The sequence below is a fragment of the Monodon monoceros genome, unplaced genomic scaffold, assembly GCF_005190385.1.
Source record: "Monodon monoceros isolate NGI ecotype Baffin Bay Population unplaced genomic scaffold, NGI_Narwhal_1 Super_Scaffold_3, whole genome shotgun sequence".
NCBI lineage: Eukaryota > Metazoa > Chordata > Mammalia > Artiodactyla > Monodontidae > Monodon > Monodon monoceros.
This window is the reverse complement of record NW_021703780.1, coordinates 32,952,977-32,968,270: the sequence shown is the minus strand read 5'-3', so window position 1 is coordinate 32,968,270 and position 15,294 is coordinate 32,952,977. Positions and strand designations below refer to the sequence as shown.

The following is a 15,294-nucleotide window of genomic DNA, read 5'->3' as shown; positions in this document are numbered from 1 at the left end:
TGCACCCTCCATTTATCCTTCTCTAATGGATCATTCCCGTTTGCAGATGTGCTTTAATATCACCTTTATGAAAACAAGATTAAACAAAACAAAAATTCTTCCTTGATCCCACATTCAGGATCCCACTGTGACTTTTTTGGGCCTACCCACGTTTGCCTTCATGGGTCACAAGATTAATATTGATAATTAAATATTAAATAAGAAAATATTAAAAGTGCTATTTTATCATTCATTGGTAAAAAGATGAATATAATCCAGTCCAGTCTAGGTTGCATTATATTAATTCTTTCTTCTGGTTTTGAAAATTAAAACACTTAAAAGAAATTAAAAATACTGTGGGCCCGGGGACTTCCCTGGTGGCGCAGTGGTTAAGAATCCGCCTGCCGATGCAGGGGACATGGGTTCGAGCCCTGGTCCGGGAAGATCCCACATGCCACGGAGCAACTAAGCCCATGCGCCACAACTACTGAGCCTGCACCCTAGAGCCTGCGAGCCACAACTACTGAGCCCACGTGCCACAACTACTGAAGCCCACGCACCTAGAGCCTGTGCTCCACAACAAGAGAAGCCACTGCAATGAGAAGCCCACGCACCGCAACGAAGAGTAGCCCCCACTCACTGCAACTAGATAAAGCCCGCGTGCAGCAACGAAGACCCAACGCAGCCAAAAAGAAAATAAAGAAAAATAAATATTGTGGGCCCTAGGTACTGTGCCTACTGGATCCACTGGCCCTGCCGACTCCTACTCCCCTCCAGCCACTGTCCTAACTTTGGATCCTGTGACAACAAAACCCGTTGTGGAAGATGTTATTTTCCGAAACTGGCACAGCGGTAGGTCTGGTCTCCCATGTTCCTTCCATCAAGGGGAAGAGTCTATTTCTCCCTCTCTTCAAGCTGGATGGGACTTTATGGCACTCAACGAAGAGAATGGGCAGAAGTGACACTATGTGACTTCCGAGACTAGGTCATCAAAGGCGACAGGGTTTGTGGCTGGCTCTCCCTCGGGACTTGCCCGGGGAATGCAGCCACCATATTGTGGGGAAGCCCAGAGCACACGCAGGGCTTCCAGCTGACATTCAGCCTCAACCACCAGGCTGAGGGAGTCAGTGAACCTGTAGATGCCTCCAGGCCTGGCCTTCCAGCACCCCAGCTGATACCAAATGGAGCAGACAGTGTTCCCAAACTGCAGATCTGCATGCAAAGTAGATGTTGTCATGAAGCCATGAAGTGTCGGGCATTTTTTAAGGTAGCAGTAGATAACTGAACCTGTTTTGCATCCTCTCCATTTCTTATTCTCTCCTCAACTTACTCCAGTTGGATACTCATCCCCATCACTCCATGGAGAAGGCTTTACAGTGGTCACCAATGACCTACTTTTCTTATTCAACCTGCCAGCAGATTCAGCACAGCTCACCAAGTGAGTTCTTCCTTCAAACACCTTAGGTTTCAAGGACCCACATGTGTCTGATTTCACTCCAATCTCACTGACTGCACATCTCCTTTGCCAGCACCTCCTCCTTTTAAACAAATCTCTTCATGCTTGGGCTTCCCAGGCTTGTCCTCAGTACCATTCTCCTGTCTACTCACATGCTCTCCCCAGAGAGCTCATTCACCCTCAACATTACATACCATTTGTAGATTACAGATTCATGAGCCCAGCTGTCTACTGGACAGCTCAACTCAGATCACAAACTTAGCAAGGCCAAAGCCAAAGTACTGATTTCCTTCCCAAATCCCTCCTCAACCCTTCTCAACCTCAGTCACGGCATCACCATTTTATCTAGCTGCCTAGGCCAAAAATGAGGAGTCATCCCTGCGTCCTTTCTTTCTCTTAGATCTCATTTCAATCTATTAGTAGGTCATTCCATCAGCTCCACCTCCAAACTTATTCTGAATCCAACCACTTCCCATCCCCTCCATTTCTGCAGCTCTGGTCCAGGCCACGTCCTCTCACTGGTCCACTGCAGCAGTCCTAACTGGCCTTCCTGCCCCCACCTTCCCAACACCTCCCTCCTTCCAGTCCACACCCAGCAGCCAGAGGAGTGTGTTCTAAAGCGTAAATCAGATCCTATCACTGTCCTGCTCCAAACCCTCCCATGGCTTCCCAATGAAACTCAGGATAAAATCCACACTCCTTCCCATGGCCGTGATGCACTATAGGATCCTCCTACTTCATCTTCATGTTGCTCTGCCCTATCCACAGACACACCACACTCACTGGGCCTTAGCACTGATGGGTCCTGCTGCTTGGAATGCTCTTCCCCAGACCCTCACATGGCTGCCTCCTTCTTGACATTCTCCCCTCCTCAGAGAGAACTTTCCCAACCTCACCTCAAATAGCTACTGAAGTAATTCTGACATTATCCTACTTTATTTGCTTCATAGTGCTTAACTGCTTATGAAATGATCTTACTATTATTTTTTCCCCTAGCATGTCTTCCTCACTAGAATCTAAGGTCCTTGAGGAGAGGGACTTCAACATACACACTGCAGAATTTCCAAAAGCTAGAACAGTGCTTGGCACAAACAAGGAATTCTTGGCAGAAACAAGACTTGTTGAGTAACTGAGCAAAGTGCTTGACACATGGTCAGAGCTGAATTGATGTGTGCTACTCTTAATTTTACAAGACAACAGCTCTTGATTCCTTTGAGAATGCCTGGGTTAGCAGATTTTTTTTCCTGTTTTTTTTTTGTTCCTTGGCGGCACTATGCGGCATGCAGGATCTTAGTTCCCCGACCAGGGATGGAACCTGTGCCCCCTGCAGTGGAAGAGCGGAGTCCTAACCACTGGACCACCAGGGAATTCCCTAGCAGATATTTGTCGATGGGAAAAGATAATGGGATTTTAGCACCGGAAGAGGTCTCCAGCGATTTTTCGAACTTGTCCCCATCTCATCACACCTGAAGACAGCATATGCAATCCACTGCTGTGGGCACCTGTGCTCAAGAGACCGCACGAATGAAACAGAACTTGATTTAGCCTCTGGCAGAGGAATCGAAAATTCAATTGGCTTTTCATGTGGGTCAGTTGCCCATGACCTGCCCTTAAATACCGCTGAGCTGTTGAGGTATAAATATATCAGTTTTAAAGAGGATTAGGACCCCACAGAGAACAGTAGCGTGAAGTGAGTAACAATAGTAAGGCTTTAAGGAGGACAGGGTTAGGAATTGAGCAGGGACTTGCAAAGAGGACCCTGGGGATCGCAGGCATTCAGCCATAAGCCTGGCTCCAGGGGTAACGAAATGCGTGTGAGCAAACCAGTGTCTGCAGAGCCTGAGATGGGCCTGGCGCAAAGCCCCAGGGTTAACTGTCTCCATGCCAGGGTTCCTATAACCCAATAGGCCCCTCCTTGCTGGAGCTTAAACTCTCCTGTTGCTGCCTCAGACAGTCAGGACCAATGTCAGGCTTGAGACCACAGGGATCGCGCTGTGGGTTATGCTTCTTGCCTTTATTCATACACATTTACATCTTTTATTCTTTATTTTCCCCCAGTCAATCTCTTTACTTCTAAGCCTTAGGGGAAATGAGTAGCACAGTTTGCTAATGTGCAAGGGGAAATAAATCTGGATTTTAGGTTTGAATAGTCTGCATTTAATGTGTGGGCATTTGAGTACATCCTAGCCTTTAAAAATTAGGTTCTGAGACTCTGTCTTCACTAACCTGAGCTCAGACAAATCAGTTTCACCTTTTCGTCTCAGTTTCATCTGTCAACTGAAAGTGCAATTGAGTGGGCAAGTCAAACTTAGTTTTCTCTCCTATAAAATGGGGATAATAGTAACTATTGGGTTGTTATAAAGATTAAATAATATCTGTAAATGCTTGGTATAATGTATGGTGGTTATCATAATAAGCATGCTACATGTTTTCTCATCTAAATTAAATTTTGCAACCACTGTAAGGTGTTATCCTCACCTTAGAGATACTCTGAAGTCCTTTCCAGCTGGTTTTTAAACAGTACAGCACACAAGCGTCTGCAGTATCATCAAATTTGTTCTGCCATCTGGTAATAGCTGTCAACTGAAAAAAAAAAAACCACAATCTAAAAGTCGAGAGTTATGTTTTATTTAGTGGACAAAACTGAGGACTTAAGCTCGGGACACAGCATCTCAGATAACTCTGAGAGACTGCTCCGAAGAGGCAAGGGGGAGAGCCAGGATATACAGAGGTTTTTGCAATAAGGACCAGGTATTCGGAACATCAAAAGATTACAATTAACGAAAACCAGGTGTCTCGAGTTAAGGAATTCTGCACTTTTCTAAGTATGGGGAGATGCAAGTCTGGACTCACTGAAATCATTCCTTTGATATGCACCTCAGCTATCTGGGGGCAGTATCCTGTGCTTCTCATCCTGCGTCTCCTCAGGGTGCACCATCAGGGTGGCTGTAACGTGACAGCTTGATGGTTGCAACATCCTTTGTTTACTGATATGGCAGGCAATGTTCTTCATTCACATAGCTAGTATTTATTGAATGTCTATTATCTGCCTGGTACTGTGTGAGGTGCTTTACAAGTTACCTAATTCAATACTCCAACCTTCATTAAGTTTTATTTCCTACATTTTACTAATGAGTAAACTGAGGCTCTGAGAGGGTTAAACACCTTGCCTGTTTATAGCAGTTAGTGGGATTGAAATCTTATCTGACTCAGGCCTGTTTTCTCTACTCGGCTACTCATGAATGTTGCAGTAAAGTTAATTTAATAGTGTAAGAAAGGAGGAAGGGTAGCTGACAAACAGAAATGTTACAAAAATAGACTGATTTAAAATAATTGCTTTATGTATTTACTGTGGCATATCTAAGTGGCCAAAGGACATATAATTCTCTTTGAAAGCATCAAAACTAGGCACCGAACGAGTTTAATCTGTAGAGTCTACCAATAATTTAAAACAGACCTTTACGCTATTTTATTTAATATGAAAAGAAACTATACTTCAGATCAGAGAAAATAACAATGAACTCAGGGCTTCACCTCAATAAAAAACCGTCTCACTTCCTACCTGCCTTCTGCCATCCTGACATCAGGTCTACTTTTCTCACTACCTCCCGTCACCACCATGGACAGAAAGTTGAGACTTGGACATTAATTCTAATTTTCAGAACATACATTTTACTCAGGAGACCCAATTAAAAAACAAACAAAAAGACCCTTCTCAGTCTATCAGAATAAAGAAATTACCTAGCTTATATCAAGTAGGCTTCAAATATGCCAAGTACTTATGTCAAGGAAATACCATTAATTTTTGTTGTGTGTGTAGTTTATCTCTGTATTTATCTTAAAGCAAGATTTTAATATATAATTTGAAGTGCTAAATAATCTGGTTTAGAGGCTACTTTAGTCTGAAAACAGCTGGAAGTGGATGTACACCTTTAAAAGAGAGCCACTGGAGGCGAGTATGCAGAAGTCATCCTATTATAATAAAGTGATTGACACTGTCTGTAAAACAAGCACAAAAAAGGATCAGATGTGGGTCTACATTTATTTTTAAAGAATTATTTCTTTCAAAATGAAAGTGAGTCACAATGGCTGCTTTGCTGGACGCAGTTACTATTACACTTCTCTTGCTTTATTGACTAGTTCTTAACCCTGAGGCTTATACCCGGGATAAACAGGCTTTAGGCATTTGTGACTGACACACTAGACAACTGAGCTGCAAACAGAATGAGGTCATGGGGCACAAGGCTGTAATTCTTTTCACGTTAATGACAGTAATGTAAGTCTGATACATGAGCAGTGTGCATTCAGAACACTCATACCTGATAGCAGGTCGGGAAAAGAGAACAGGGACTCCAGTTTAAGGGTGGAAAACTGAGAAGTCATAACTACCCCAAAGATATGAAGGAAGCCACAAAAGACATGGGCCGGATTCTGCTGTAAAAAGGAAATGTATCACTCCCTTGGGGTTGATACACCAACAACCTCAGCCCACTGTCATCTTGCCTCTTTCAGAGCTTTTTAACTACTATTTAATTTTATGGAAAAGTAGACATCCCCAAACAAAAAGAGTGCGATTCACCAAAAGAAAGAGGTCTTATCACCATGGAACTTAATAAGGGAAAAGTATTTATTTGTGCCTTGCACAATTTTTGAAAGCTGTTATTGCTATTCAATTTTTGGTATTTACTATAGTGCTGGGTGCAAAGTCAACAAAAGAAAAGCTTATTGAATAAATGAATTACAGGATGAATGAAACGATACAGTAATTTCTTGAGAGCTCAAATTCCATTATAGTGACCCTTCTAGGCGGCCCTGAAAGGGTTCGGGCTACAGAAGAATTCGGCACATGCCACAAATGTGCTTGATCTGCTATAAAGTATATCAATTTTCAAGAATGTAATGCTTACATGAGGTAAAACCTGGAGGTCACCACCCCCAAACTAGCATATGTCAGCCTGCACTGAGGTAAATATCAAAAACTTTAACTGCTCAGTGTTAAATTAACCAAAGTTTCCTTCTAGGTCCCTCAAAGAAAGAAATGCGTGTGAGGAATATCTGAAACACTTTTAGATGAATGAAATGATACAAATCACAATCAGTGCAAACTAATAATTGAACAACAGTGGAATAACAAAACATGAATCTGACCGTTTTGGTACAGAGTGGTCCAAACGGTTTGCTCACATTTGTTAAAATCCGAACTGAAACAATGACATGTATAAAAGAATAGATAAAGTGGTTCCTGCACAATAGTCTGGTGTATCGTAAACTTCCAATCCCTGCTTTCTACTGATCAGGCCGTGCGGCCTCAGGAGAGCAGTCAGGGTGACTTGAAACTGTCTTCACTGGAGACTCCCTCTACTTGACATGCTCACTTCACATCCCAGCACAAGTGGTCACTTTGAGACTTTATGACTTGCTTTCTTCTTCCTCTGGTATTGTTTCCCAGATTGGCTTCTTGATGTGTTCTGGTAACTGTTCTAATTTTGTCTAAAGAGAGAAAAACAAAATTATAATACGATGTGGACTTAACTCTTCAGCCACAAATTGAATTTATTCATTCTGTTCCCTCAAGTCCTCTTGACTTTTTTCTTTTAACCTCTCATCTTGTTGTAGGGCTTTGAAACAGAGAAGAAAACTCGACAGTAGATAAACACTCTCACATACATAATCTATTTGCTCCTCAGTGATCTCCAGGGACCACCAATCAACGTGGAACCCGTGTCTAGACAACTGCTAAGAGGGAGGGAGGCATCAGAGGTGGCTCCAGGAGGACATGGGCTGCGGGGGCAGCATTCTGTTGAGCTGCGCCCTGCACGGCAGGTGTAGACCCCAACCACTGTGGCAACTCTGCCTCCAGGTCCTCCCCTCCACCAGTGGGCTGGAATCAGGCAGCAATGTAACAACACAACAATACACATCTCCCTCCAAAGAGGCAGAAATTCAAGTCATACCTTTGTAACTTCCATGGCAACTCCTTCAGGTAAGTTTCGCTGAATATATTCCAAGTAGACATCTGCTGTACTCCCAGTGAGATGTTCTAACTAAAATTTCAAACATGAAATTGATTCATGCTATGCTGGTTAAAGCAGAAATTTTGAGGTTTTTTTTTTTTTTTTTTTTTTTCTGGTAAAAGCAGTAGAGTCTTTTCATCTGTAAAATCTTACAGAATCCCAATTTAAAAGGAAACAAGTGCAGATCCTCTGGTTGAACTGAATGAGGGGAGCACAGCCGCAATGTCCCCTTTCCTCCTAAATGCCTTAAAGCCAGGGCTCCATGGAACCCAGCTGGCAAGCATGGTATCAAAACAGTGTAAGAGTTTCACAAAACAACTCAAAACAAAAGGAAACAAAAGACTAAATTATAAAATAGAGTTAGTATAAGATTTTGTGTGCTCCATGGCAAGGTGGATACAATTTTGGATTTTTCTTTTTCATTTAAGGGTAGGACTATGTCTTAATATTTGTACTCTCAATGCCTAGTACAGAGCTTCTCATATAAAACATGCACAAGCACGTGTTTTAGTAACATTTACCAATCATTTACTATGAGATGAAATATTCTAAGTGCTTTAGATAAATATCGCATTTAATCCTCACACTAACTGTATGAAATTGGTACTGTTAGTATTTCCAACTTAAAGATGAAGGACTTGAGGCACAGGTCACACAGCTAGTAAATGCCAGTACTTGGACCTGGCTGTCCAACTCCAAAGCCCATGCTTTCCCTTAACCACAAGACTGTGCTGACCTGGGAGGCTGCACAAATGAATGATAATTGACGAATGAAAAACCTTAATGCTGCCCATCATGGACATGGAGAATTCAGTGAGCATGTGAGAATTATTAGAGCTGTGTGAAAACGTAGCTAGAATTTTTGAAATATAAGCAAAATTATTCCAATGATAGCTTACTGTATAAAAATTAGTCAACATAATGTGCACTACTGAGTTAAAGTATGAACTACTCTGAAGGATGGCTTTACTTGAGTTTGATTTTCCTATCATGCTGCTTCTATAAACACAAAAAAACACTTACCTTCTCTACCACTATCCGGCATGGGCTGACTGAAAGGAAGTCTACTGGGCAAGGTTAAAGGAAAGTTATGATGTGCTAGTATGAAATCTGGGGCACTTCAAAAAAATGCCTGAATGTCTGAAATAAACTCACCTCTAAACATCTGTAAAGTGTTCTCATTTCATACTGAACCCTGTGCTTCTTGAAAATATGCACTGATTTGAGAAGAGTAAATCGCTCTATTTTCCTTGGAGGTTCATGTCTGGAAAATTAATGGGCGAAGCAACATACTTAAGCTAAGTGATGTTAGAACCTGAGTCACTGATATCAAAGCATGATTCCACAATTTTGCAGGTCAGGCTCACGCCCAATTATAGGCGTTAACTACCATTTTACAGACTTCCATTTGTCAAGACTGTCATCTCTAACAACTGCTGTCATGAAGCTCCGGCTAAAATAAACCTGCAGACAGCAACAGGAACATTTGCCATCGACCCAAAAACAAGCCTTGGCATGCAAGTGCACACACACCTGCCTCCGGCTTTCACACCCTTGAGGTCTCACACTGACTAAACACATGAACTGTGAGGCGCAGCACCGTGGGCTGGACATGGTTGTAATGTCTGCCATGTATTACAGATACAGTGAATAGCACAAAACCATGGTCTGTTACGGGAAATGTGTGAGTTCCTTCAGTTTTGCTAGAAGGCAAGACTGGCAAAGCTCCATATGGGCCTCGTTCAACATCAGAAAGAGCAGGTGACAAAACATAGGAGGTGGTTATACTTGACCCTGCAGTGACTTCAAGGCCATACGAAGCTCGCCTTGCTCATGCATGAAAGTATTGGGTGAACGGTGTTTCTTAAGGCAGATTTGAAACAGTGAATATAATAGCAAAGATACCAAATCCAAGAGGCCTGAAAGAATTGCTTGTTCACCTAATCCACCTCCCTGCCCCATGGAGATCCCAGACACGAGGGCTTCTTGGGCCTCCTAAGTCTATGCAGTTTCTAGAGAAAGGATTCCTTCATTTTCCTTGTTCACTCATTCTAGTATTTAAAAATTCTGGTAGACAGGAAGGGATGATCCTGCTTAGAATAATATAACAAACCTAATCTCTCCCCATCATGAGTTTTTATCCCATTTGAAGAGCTCAGACCTAGCTGGGACTGGCAGCATTTTCCTGATTGATCGTGTTATAGCAGCTAACAGGTCAGATTAAGAAAGATCATACTTACACTTTAACAGAGATACCAAGTTCTTTAGCAGCAAGCGCCGCAAAATATTCATAACTGTCCAATACAGCCTTGTCATGGCCTTTTACTAAAACTGATAGGCGCTTATATAACGTGTCTGGTTCATCAGAAACGGTTATCTGCAATTTTAAAATCAAAAAGAAAAGCTTCAGTCATGGTTCCTCTAATATTTACAACTGGAAAATTTAACGTATTACCCTCACCTGAACAACTTCAGCGTTTACTAATAAGTGGGGAGAAAAATGCTGAGTAACATCTTAACACAGCTTAAATATCTAGATACAACCACATTCAGACTCCACAATGACCCTTAAGAATCAGTTAAAATACAGTTTGAATCAAAAGGATTTTCAAGCAACCTACAAAATCACCAACGGAACCTTCAAGCTTAATAGTTATTAAACCCCAAATATACAACAGGAAAGGATTTGGGGTTCTGTTAGTAAAAGTAGCCTGGTCAGAAGACCTGGATTGAGAATTAAACTCTGCCACTTAAAGCTGAATAACAACGGGCAAGTAATATAATCTCACTGAACTTTAGTTTTCTCACATATAAATAGGACAATACTTGTGCTACAGCTCATGGTATTTCTGTCGGGAACAAATAAGAGAGCATTGATTTAAGTGCTTATAAGTTATAAAACGTTGTTAAACAAAGGCGAGCTATTTCTATTCATATTCTTTTTATTAGGTTTGTCCATGTTTATTTTGCCTGCTCTAATAGAAAAATTACTCATTTCTAACTAAAATGTCATGACACTGACTGTACAAATAACTTCTACCTCTTCCACCCTAATACTTAAAGATCTTAGAAATGATGGGTTTGACATTTCTGACTTTCTTCCAAGAGGTGAATTAACTTTACTTCATTCATCCATCAAACCAGTAATTTATATTACTAATCCAATGTTTCAGAGTTAAATTACTTTGCCCTTGAAAGGAGATCTACTTACTAACCAGGAAGCTAGATATTCACTCTCAATTACCCCAAATAGGGTTGTTGGAAGAAGAGAATACAGTGATATCCTATCTCTTAAGTTGAGGGACAAGAGAAGGGGAATATAGCCCTAAAATGTATAATCACTGGTCTCTACAGGGTTTTAAAGATAATTCTGAATCTGTTACAAATATTAAAAATCAAAAGATTCTGCACAAATATTTGAATTTCATTTAGTTTGGAAAATTCAGACAATCTGACATCACTAGGTCTAATTTCCCACATGGCAACAGCTGGCTACAGTAAGTAGCAGCTGTCTTGCTTATAAAGGGTACAGCCTGTCACTGTGCCCACCCTGTTACCGTTCCTTACAGGCCTGGCCTACGCAGGCGTCTGAGCTGGAGACCTGGGGTTTATATATGCTATGAAGTGAAAACACTGAACCAGCAGGCCATGAGGTGTAACACAATTCCACTTTGGTGCTCATGGTGTGCACAAATGATTATATACAGACAGAGGTCTAGAAGGATACGTACCAAACTCTTAAAGGGGATTATTTTTGAGGGGTGGGGCTGGAAGCATTTGGAATTTTAAAAACTACAAAATATAGTTTGTAGTTTTAGGATTTAAAAAAACTACAAATAATACAAAAACTGGGTTGATGAAATCACGGCTTTCACTTAAAGGAAACAAGGTTACACAGCTGCTCCTGGATTTTCTCTACTTGTGATAATGCTCTCTCTCACAATAAAGCACTGTTCACTGTTCAATAAAGACTTGAAGCCTACCACCACAACCAAAAAATTCCATAATATAATACCAAGTATTCAGCATCATTAATTATGACAACGCTGTACACTATGCTGAGCTAAAAGCAAAAGACTACTCATCCCCACAGCTATTTGGGGTAAATACTTTATTCGATTAGCTCTTACTTTAATAGCCTGAAAGCGACCATGAGCACTCAGGGACATCAGTGAATACTTTCCTCAGGTGCACTGTGCACCTGCCAGTATTCCAGAATAAATTTTTTTATTCATAAAGTGTTTGGGAAACGGCCCCAAATGAAATAATGAGGAAAATTTATTGCTAATGTAGCTTGTTATGCCAAGAAATAGGGAGTGCATACCGTAGGCTTGGTCAAATCCTTGGGAACATCAACGTGTAGGTTTGAAAACTGTACCCCCTTCATATTGGTGCTGCTATGTGCGGAAACAAAGAGAAACCTAAGTAAAACAGCACAAGTGCCCATTTTCTTATTCAATTTAGCACATCCAATTATATACTTACAGAAGAAGGCCACCATTTTTGGCTGTACTGCTCCTAGAACTGCATACAGAAAAATTCCTCGAACCCTTAAAAACAGGGGGATGTGTGTTAGAATTAAAATCAATTCCCAAACCATTCATAGTTTCCATTAAAACCCAAAAGATGCAGGATGCTTCAAATAACAGGCTATCTCATTATTTTAGATGAAGATATTGGGGTAACTAAATTGCCAAGTTAGATTTCATGTAAAAAAAAGAGGACAGTGGTAGAGTTGATAATCAGAAAGGACTCTCAAAATACTAGATACTATATTTTTTAAAGCTCAGGAGCAAGAACTTTTTTTTTTTTAAATTAATTTATTTATTTTTGGCTGCGTTGGGTCTTTGTTGCTGCACACTGGCTTTCTCTAGTTGCGGCAAGCGAGGGCTACTCTTCGTTGCGGTGGCGGGCTTCTCATTGTGGTGGCTCCTCTTGTTGCGGAGCACGGGCTCTAGGCATGCGGACTCAGTAGTTGTGGCTCGCGGGCTCTAGAGCGCAGGCTCAGTAGTTGTGGCACAAGGGCTTAGTTGCTCCGCAGCATGTGGGATCTTCCCAGACCAGGGCTCGAACTCGTGTCCCCTGCACTGGCAGGCAGATTCTTAATCACTGCACCACCAAGGAAGCCCAGGAACAAGAACTTTTTTAAAAAAACAATTCTCACATTAACAGCTATGAATTAAATATGCAGACATCAAGGAAGAAAACATGTGACTTCATTTTCCCATTTTTTTTTACAGATATTTTAACATAATACTTCTTTAACTTAAATATTCTCAAGCATTAAAAAAAAGCGTCTTTATAATTTAATTTATGGAGCTGGAATAAGAATTCTAAAGTACCCTTCTTTGAAGCTTTCATACACCTTTTCCAGCATATTTATTTCTTGGCTTGGGTGAGACAACTAGCTTATAAACGTCTAATTTTATAAGTAAGTTGAAATACACATTGGAATTCACACCCATCTTATATACCACTACTGTGCCTCATACTGCAACAATACAGCGTTTCCAAATCCTTACTGTCAGCTCCCCCTGGTGGAACAAAATTTCTAGTTGTAGGAAACCTATGGTACTGTATGTAATACACATTTGCCACCCGTTTTTTTCTTAAGCTTTCCCAAGATTTAAAAGTGTAAACTGAGAAACTGGAAGCTCAACAGGATCCTGAAAAATACTTTAAAGATGAGAATAACAGTTTAGTACAAATGAAACTTAATTAGAACAACAGAGGGTCACCTATGTTTAAAAAAAAAAAACTATTCTTAGCTAATTATCCTTCTTCTACTCTTCATCCAAGATGGAAGCAAATCAAAACTTTCACAGCCTCTCTTGGATCAAGGGAGAAAAGCAAAAAGAAGAAAGGAAATCAAGCACAATACAAGGTAGTAAGAGGCATGTGCCATTTTCCACACATAATCACAGAGGAAATTCCCTCCCCACATTTATACCCCTAAGCCCACAATCCAGTTGTGTAGAAGGCCCACAGGTCTAAGGAATATGACACTTCCCAGGCATCTTCTCCCAGTATAAACCCCCTGCTTTTAAAAAGTTGGAGCCTAAAGTGCTATTACACCCACAAACTAACCTTAAGAAGTTCTTAAGCTTTCCTTTCTTTTTTTGCTTTCTTTTTTTTGAGGGGGTGGAGCCTGTTCTGGGTAAGTGCGTCTTAAAATAGTTCAAAATTTCAACCACTAACAGCGCCTGATTTAATAACGGTGGTTCTCAAAGTGTGGTCTAAGGACTTCTGAGGGGCTCCTGAGACACCTTCAGAAGGGGCCCGGGAGACTAAACTTATTTTCATAATAACAGTAAGATGTAATTTGCAACTTTCCCACTCTATTCTCTCACCAGTGTACAGTGAAGTTTTCCAGAGGCTGCAGGACGTGTGATATAAAAAGAGATTGCAGAAGCAGCTATGAGAGCCAAACTGTCTTCTATTAAGCCAGACATTAAAGAGATTTGCAAAAACGTAAAATATTGCTACACTTCTCTCTCAATTTGTTTGGGAAAATATGGTTGTTTCCCATAAAAACGTTAATTATGTTAACATGTAATGAGTTTACTAGTGTTATTTTTAAGTGAACAAGCACTTTTAAGATTCTCGGTTGTATTTTCTAATAAGCTAAAAATTGATAGCTAAACCCCACAAAAACCAAAGCTCTTCGGAGTCCTCAACCATTTTTAGAGTGTAAAGAAAGGGGTGCTGAGGCCAAATAACTTAAGAACCGCCGCTTAAATTTTTGCTTTTTCTCCAAAGAACCGAGCAGAGGATATCTAACCCACTCCTCTGACTTCAGCGATTCTCATCTAAATCTCAGAAACCCGGGTATCCGTAAAGTATCTCAATCTGGTTCCGTGGGAAGCGTCTGAAATCTCGTGCCACCTAATTTTCGCGAGGTCAACCTTCTTGACTTCTCTGAGCCTCAGTTTATTTCGCAAACGTGAAAGGCAGGGTCTGGAACATTCGCTGTTCAATATCCTTTCCAGCCCTGACAGTCTACGATTTTTCTAGTTCCTGTCTTTGCCCTGACTCATTCACTTACGTTTTAATCCTATGAGAGAATTCGAAATAAAATCAGCCCTTTTCTCGCCACCTTCCTGCAAACAACGGGCCGTGCGGAATAAATATCGCGGAAAGCTCCAGATGTTAAGAATGACAGGTGGCAGCCAGACGTAATGGTAACTGTCCTTGGGCCAGTTACCCAAAGACTGCCTAGTCCCCCCAGCGCGTCCCCCCAGCGCACCTCATACCTGCCAGAGACGCCGTCCAAGGGGCCCAAACGCCGTCCGCGCCGCCATCTTGCCGATTCCGCTTCCCCGGATCGCTTCCGGGGTCACAGAGGAGTCCTCCGACCATAGAGTTCTGCAAAAGGAGAGAGTGTACCCTTGTGTTCCGGCACCGGAACAACCATAGAGACGCGATTCCACGCGCTCCGAGAGTGGGACTGTGAATGTAGCCGGCCTCCTTCCGGTCGCAACCTGACCTGTACGCCGTCTTGTAATAGTTTCACCTCGTATCAAGTTACCGAGTTTTGTCAGCGCTTTCCTTTTCAAATCGTGTTTGTCCTTTGCGGTTCCTGTTTTGTTGGATGCAAACACAAACACATGCTTGGAAAAAATATGAGTAATATTTTGACACTGGTTATCTCTGAGTAGTGGATGAATGATGTTTTTTCCTATTATAACGGAGCAAAGGGCTTGTGTGCCTGTGGCTCGCAGAAAGCCAAACTGACAGCGGGAGTTCGTATCCGAGTAAGGATTTATTACAGGGCGCCAAGCAAGGGAGTAGGAGACAAGCCTCAGATCCACTCCAACCTGGTATTTGAGTTAGGGGTTTTTTGTT

General features: G+C 41.6%; 1 protein-coding gene across 3 annotated transcripts; it reads right to left on the bottom strand.

Moving 5' to 3' along the window:
- Positions 1 to 4,052: 4,052 nt before the first annotated feature.
- On the bottom strand, positions 4,053 to 14,762 carry MRPS10 (mitochondrial ribosomal protein S10). Of its 3 annotated transcripts, XM_029243949.1 has the most exons (7): positions 14,703 to 14,762; positions 11,935 to 11,999; positions 11,774 to 11,846; positions 9,690 to 9,826; positions 8,605 to 8,713; positions 7,390 to 7,479; positions 6,557 to 6,925 (listed from the first exon to the last, which is right to left on the bottom strand). In XM_029243949.1, exons 1-7 carry the CDS (start codon positions 14,748 to 14,750, stop codon positions 6,845 to 6,847), a joined length of 603 nt encoding a protein of 200 aa, XP_029099782.1. In that variant the 5' UTR covers positions 14,751 to 14,762; the 3' UTR covers positions 6,557 to 6,844. The 3 variants fall into 3 exon arrangements, with proteins under 3 accessions (XP_029099780.1, XP_029099781.1, XP_029099782.1); XM_029243947.1 differs by lacking the exon at positions 14,703 to 14,762 and having other exon boundaries at positions 4,053 to 6,925; positions 11,935 to 12,368; XM_029243948.1 differs by lacking the exon at positions 14,703 to 14,762 and having other exon boundaries at positions 4,053 to 6,925; positions 11,774 to 11,843; positions 11,935 to 12,368.
- Positions 14,763 to 15,294: the final 532 nt, after the last annotated feature.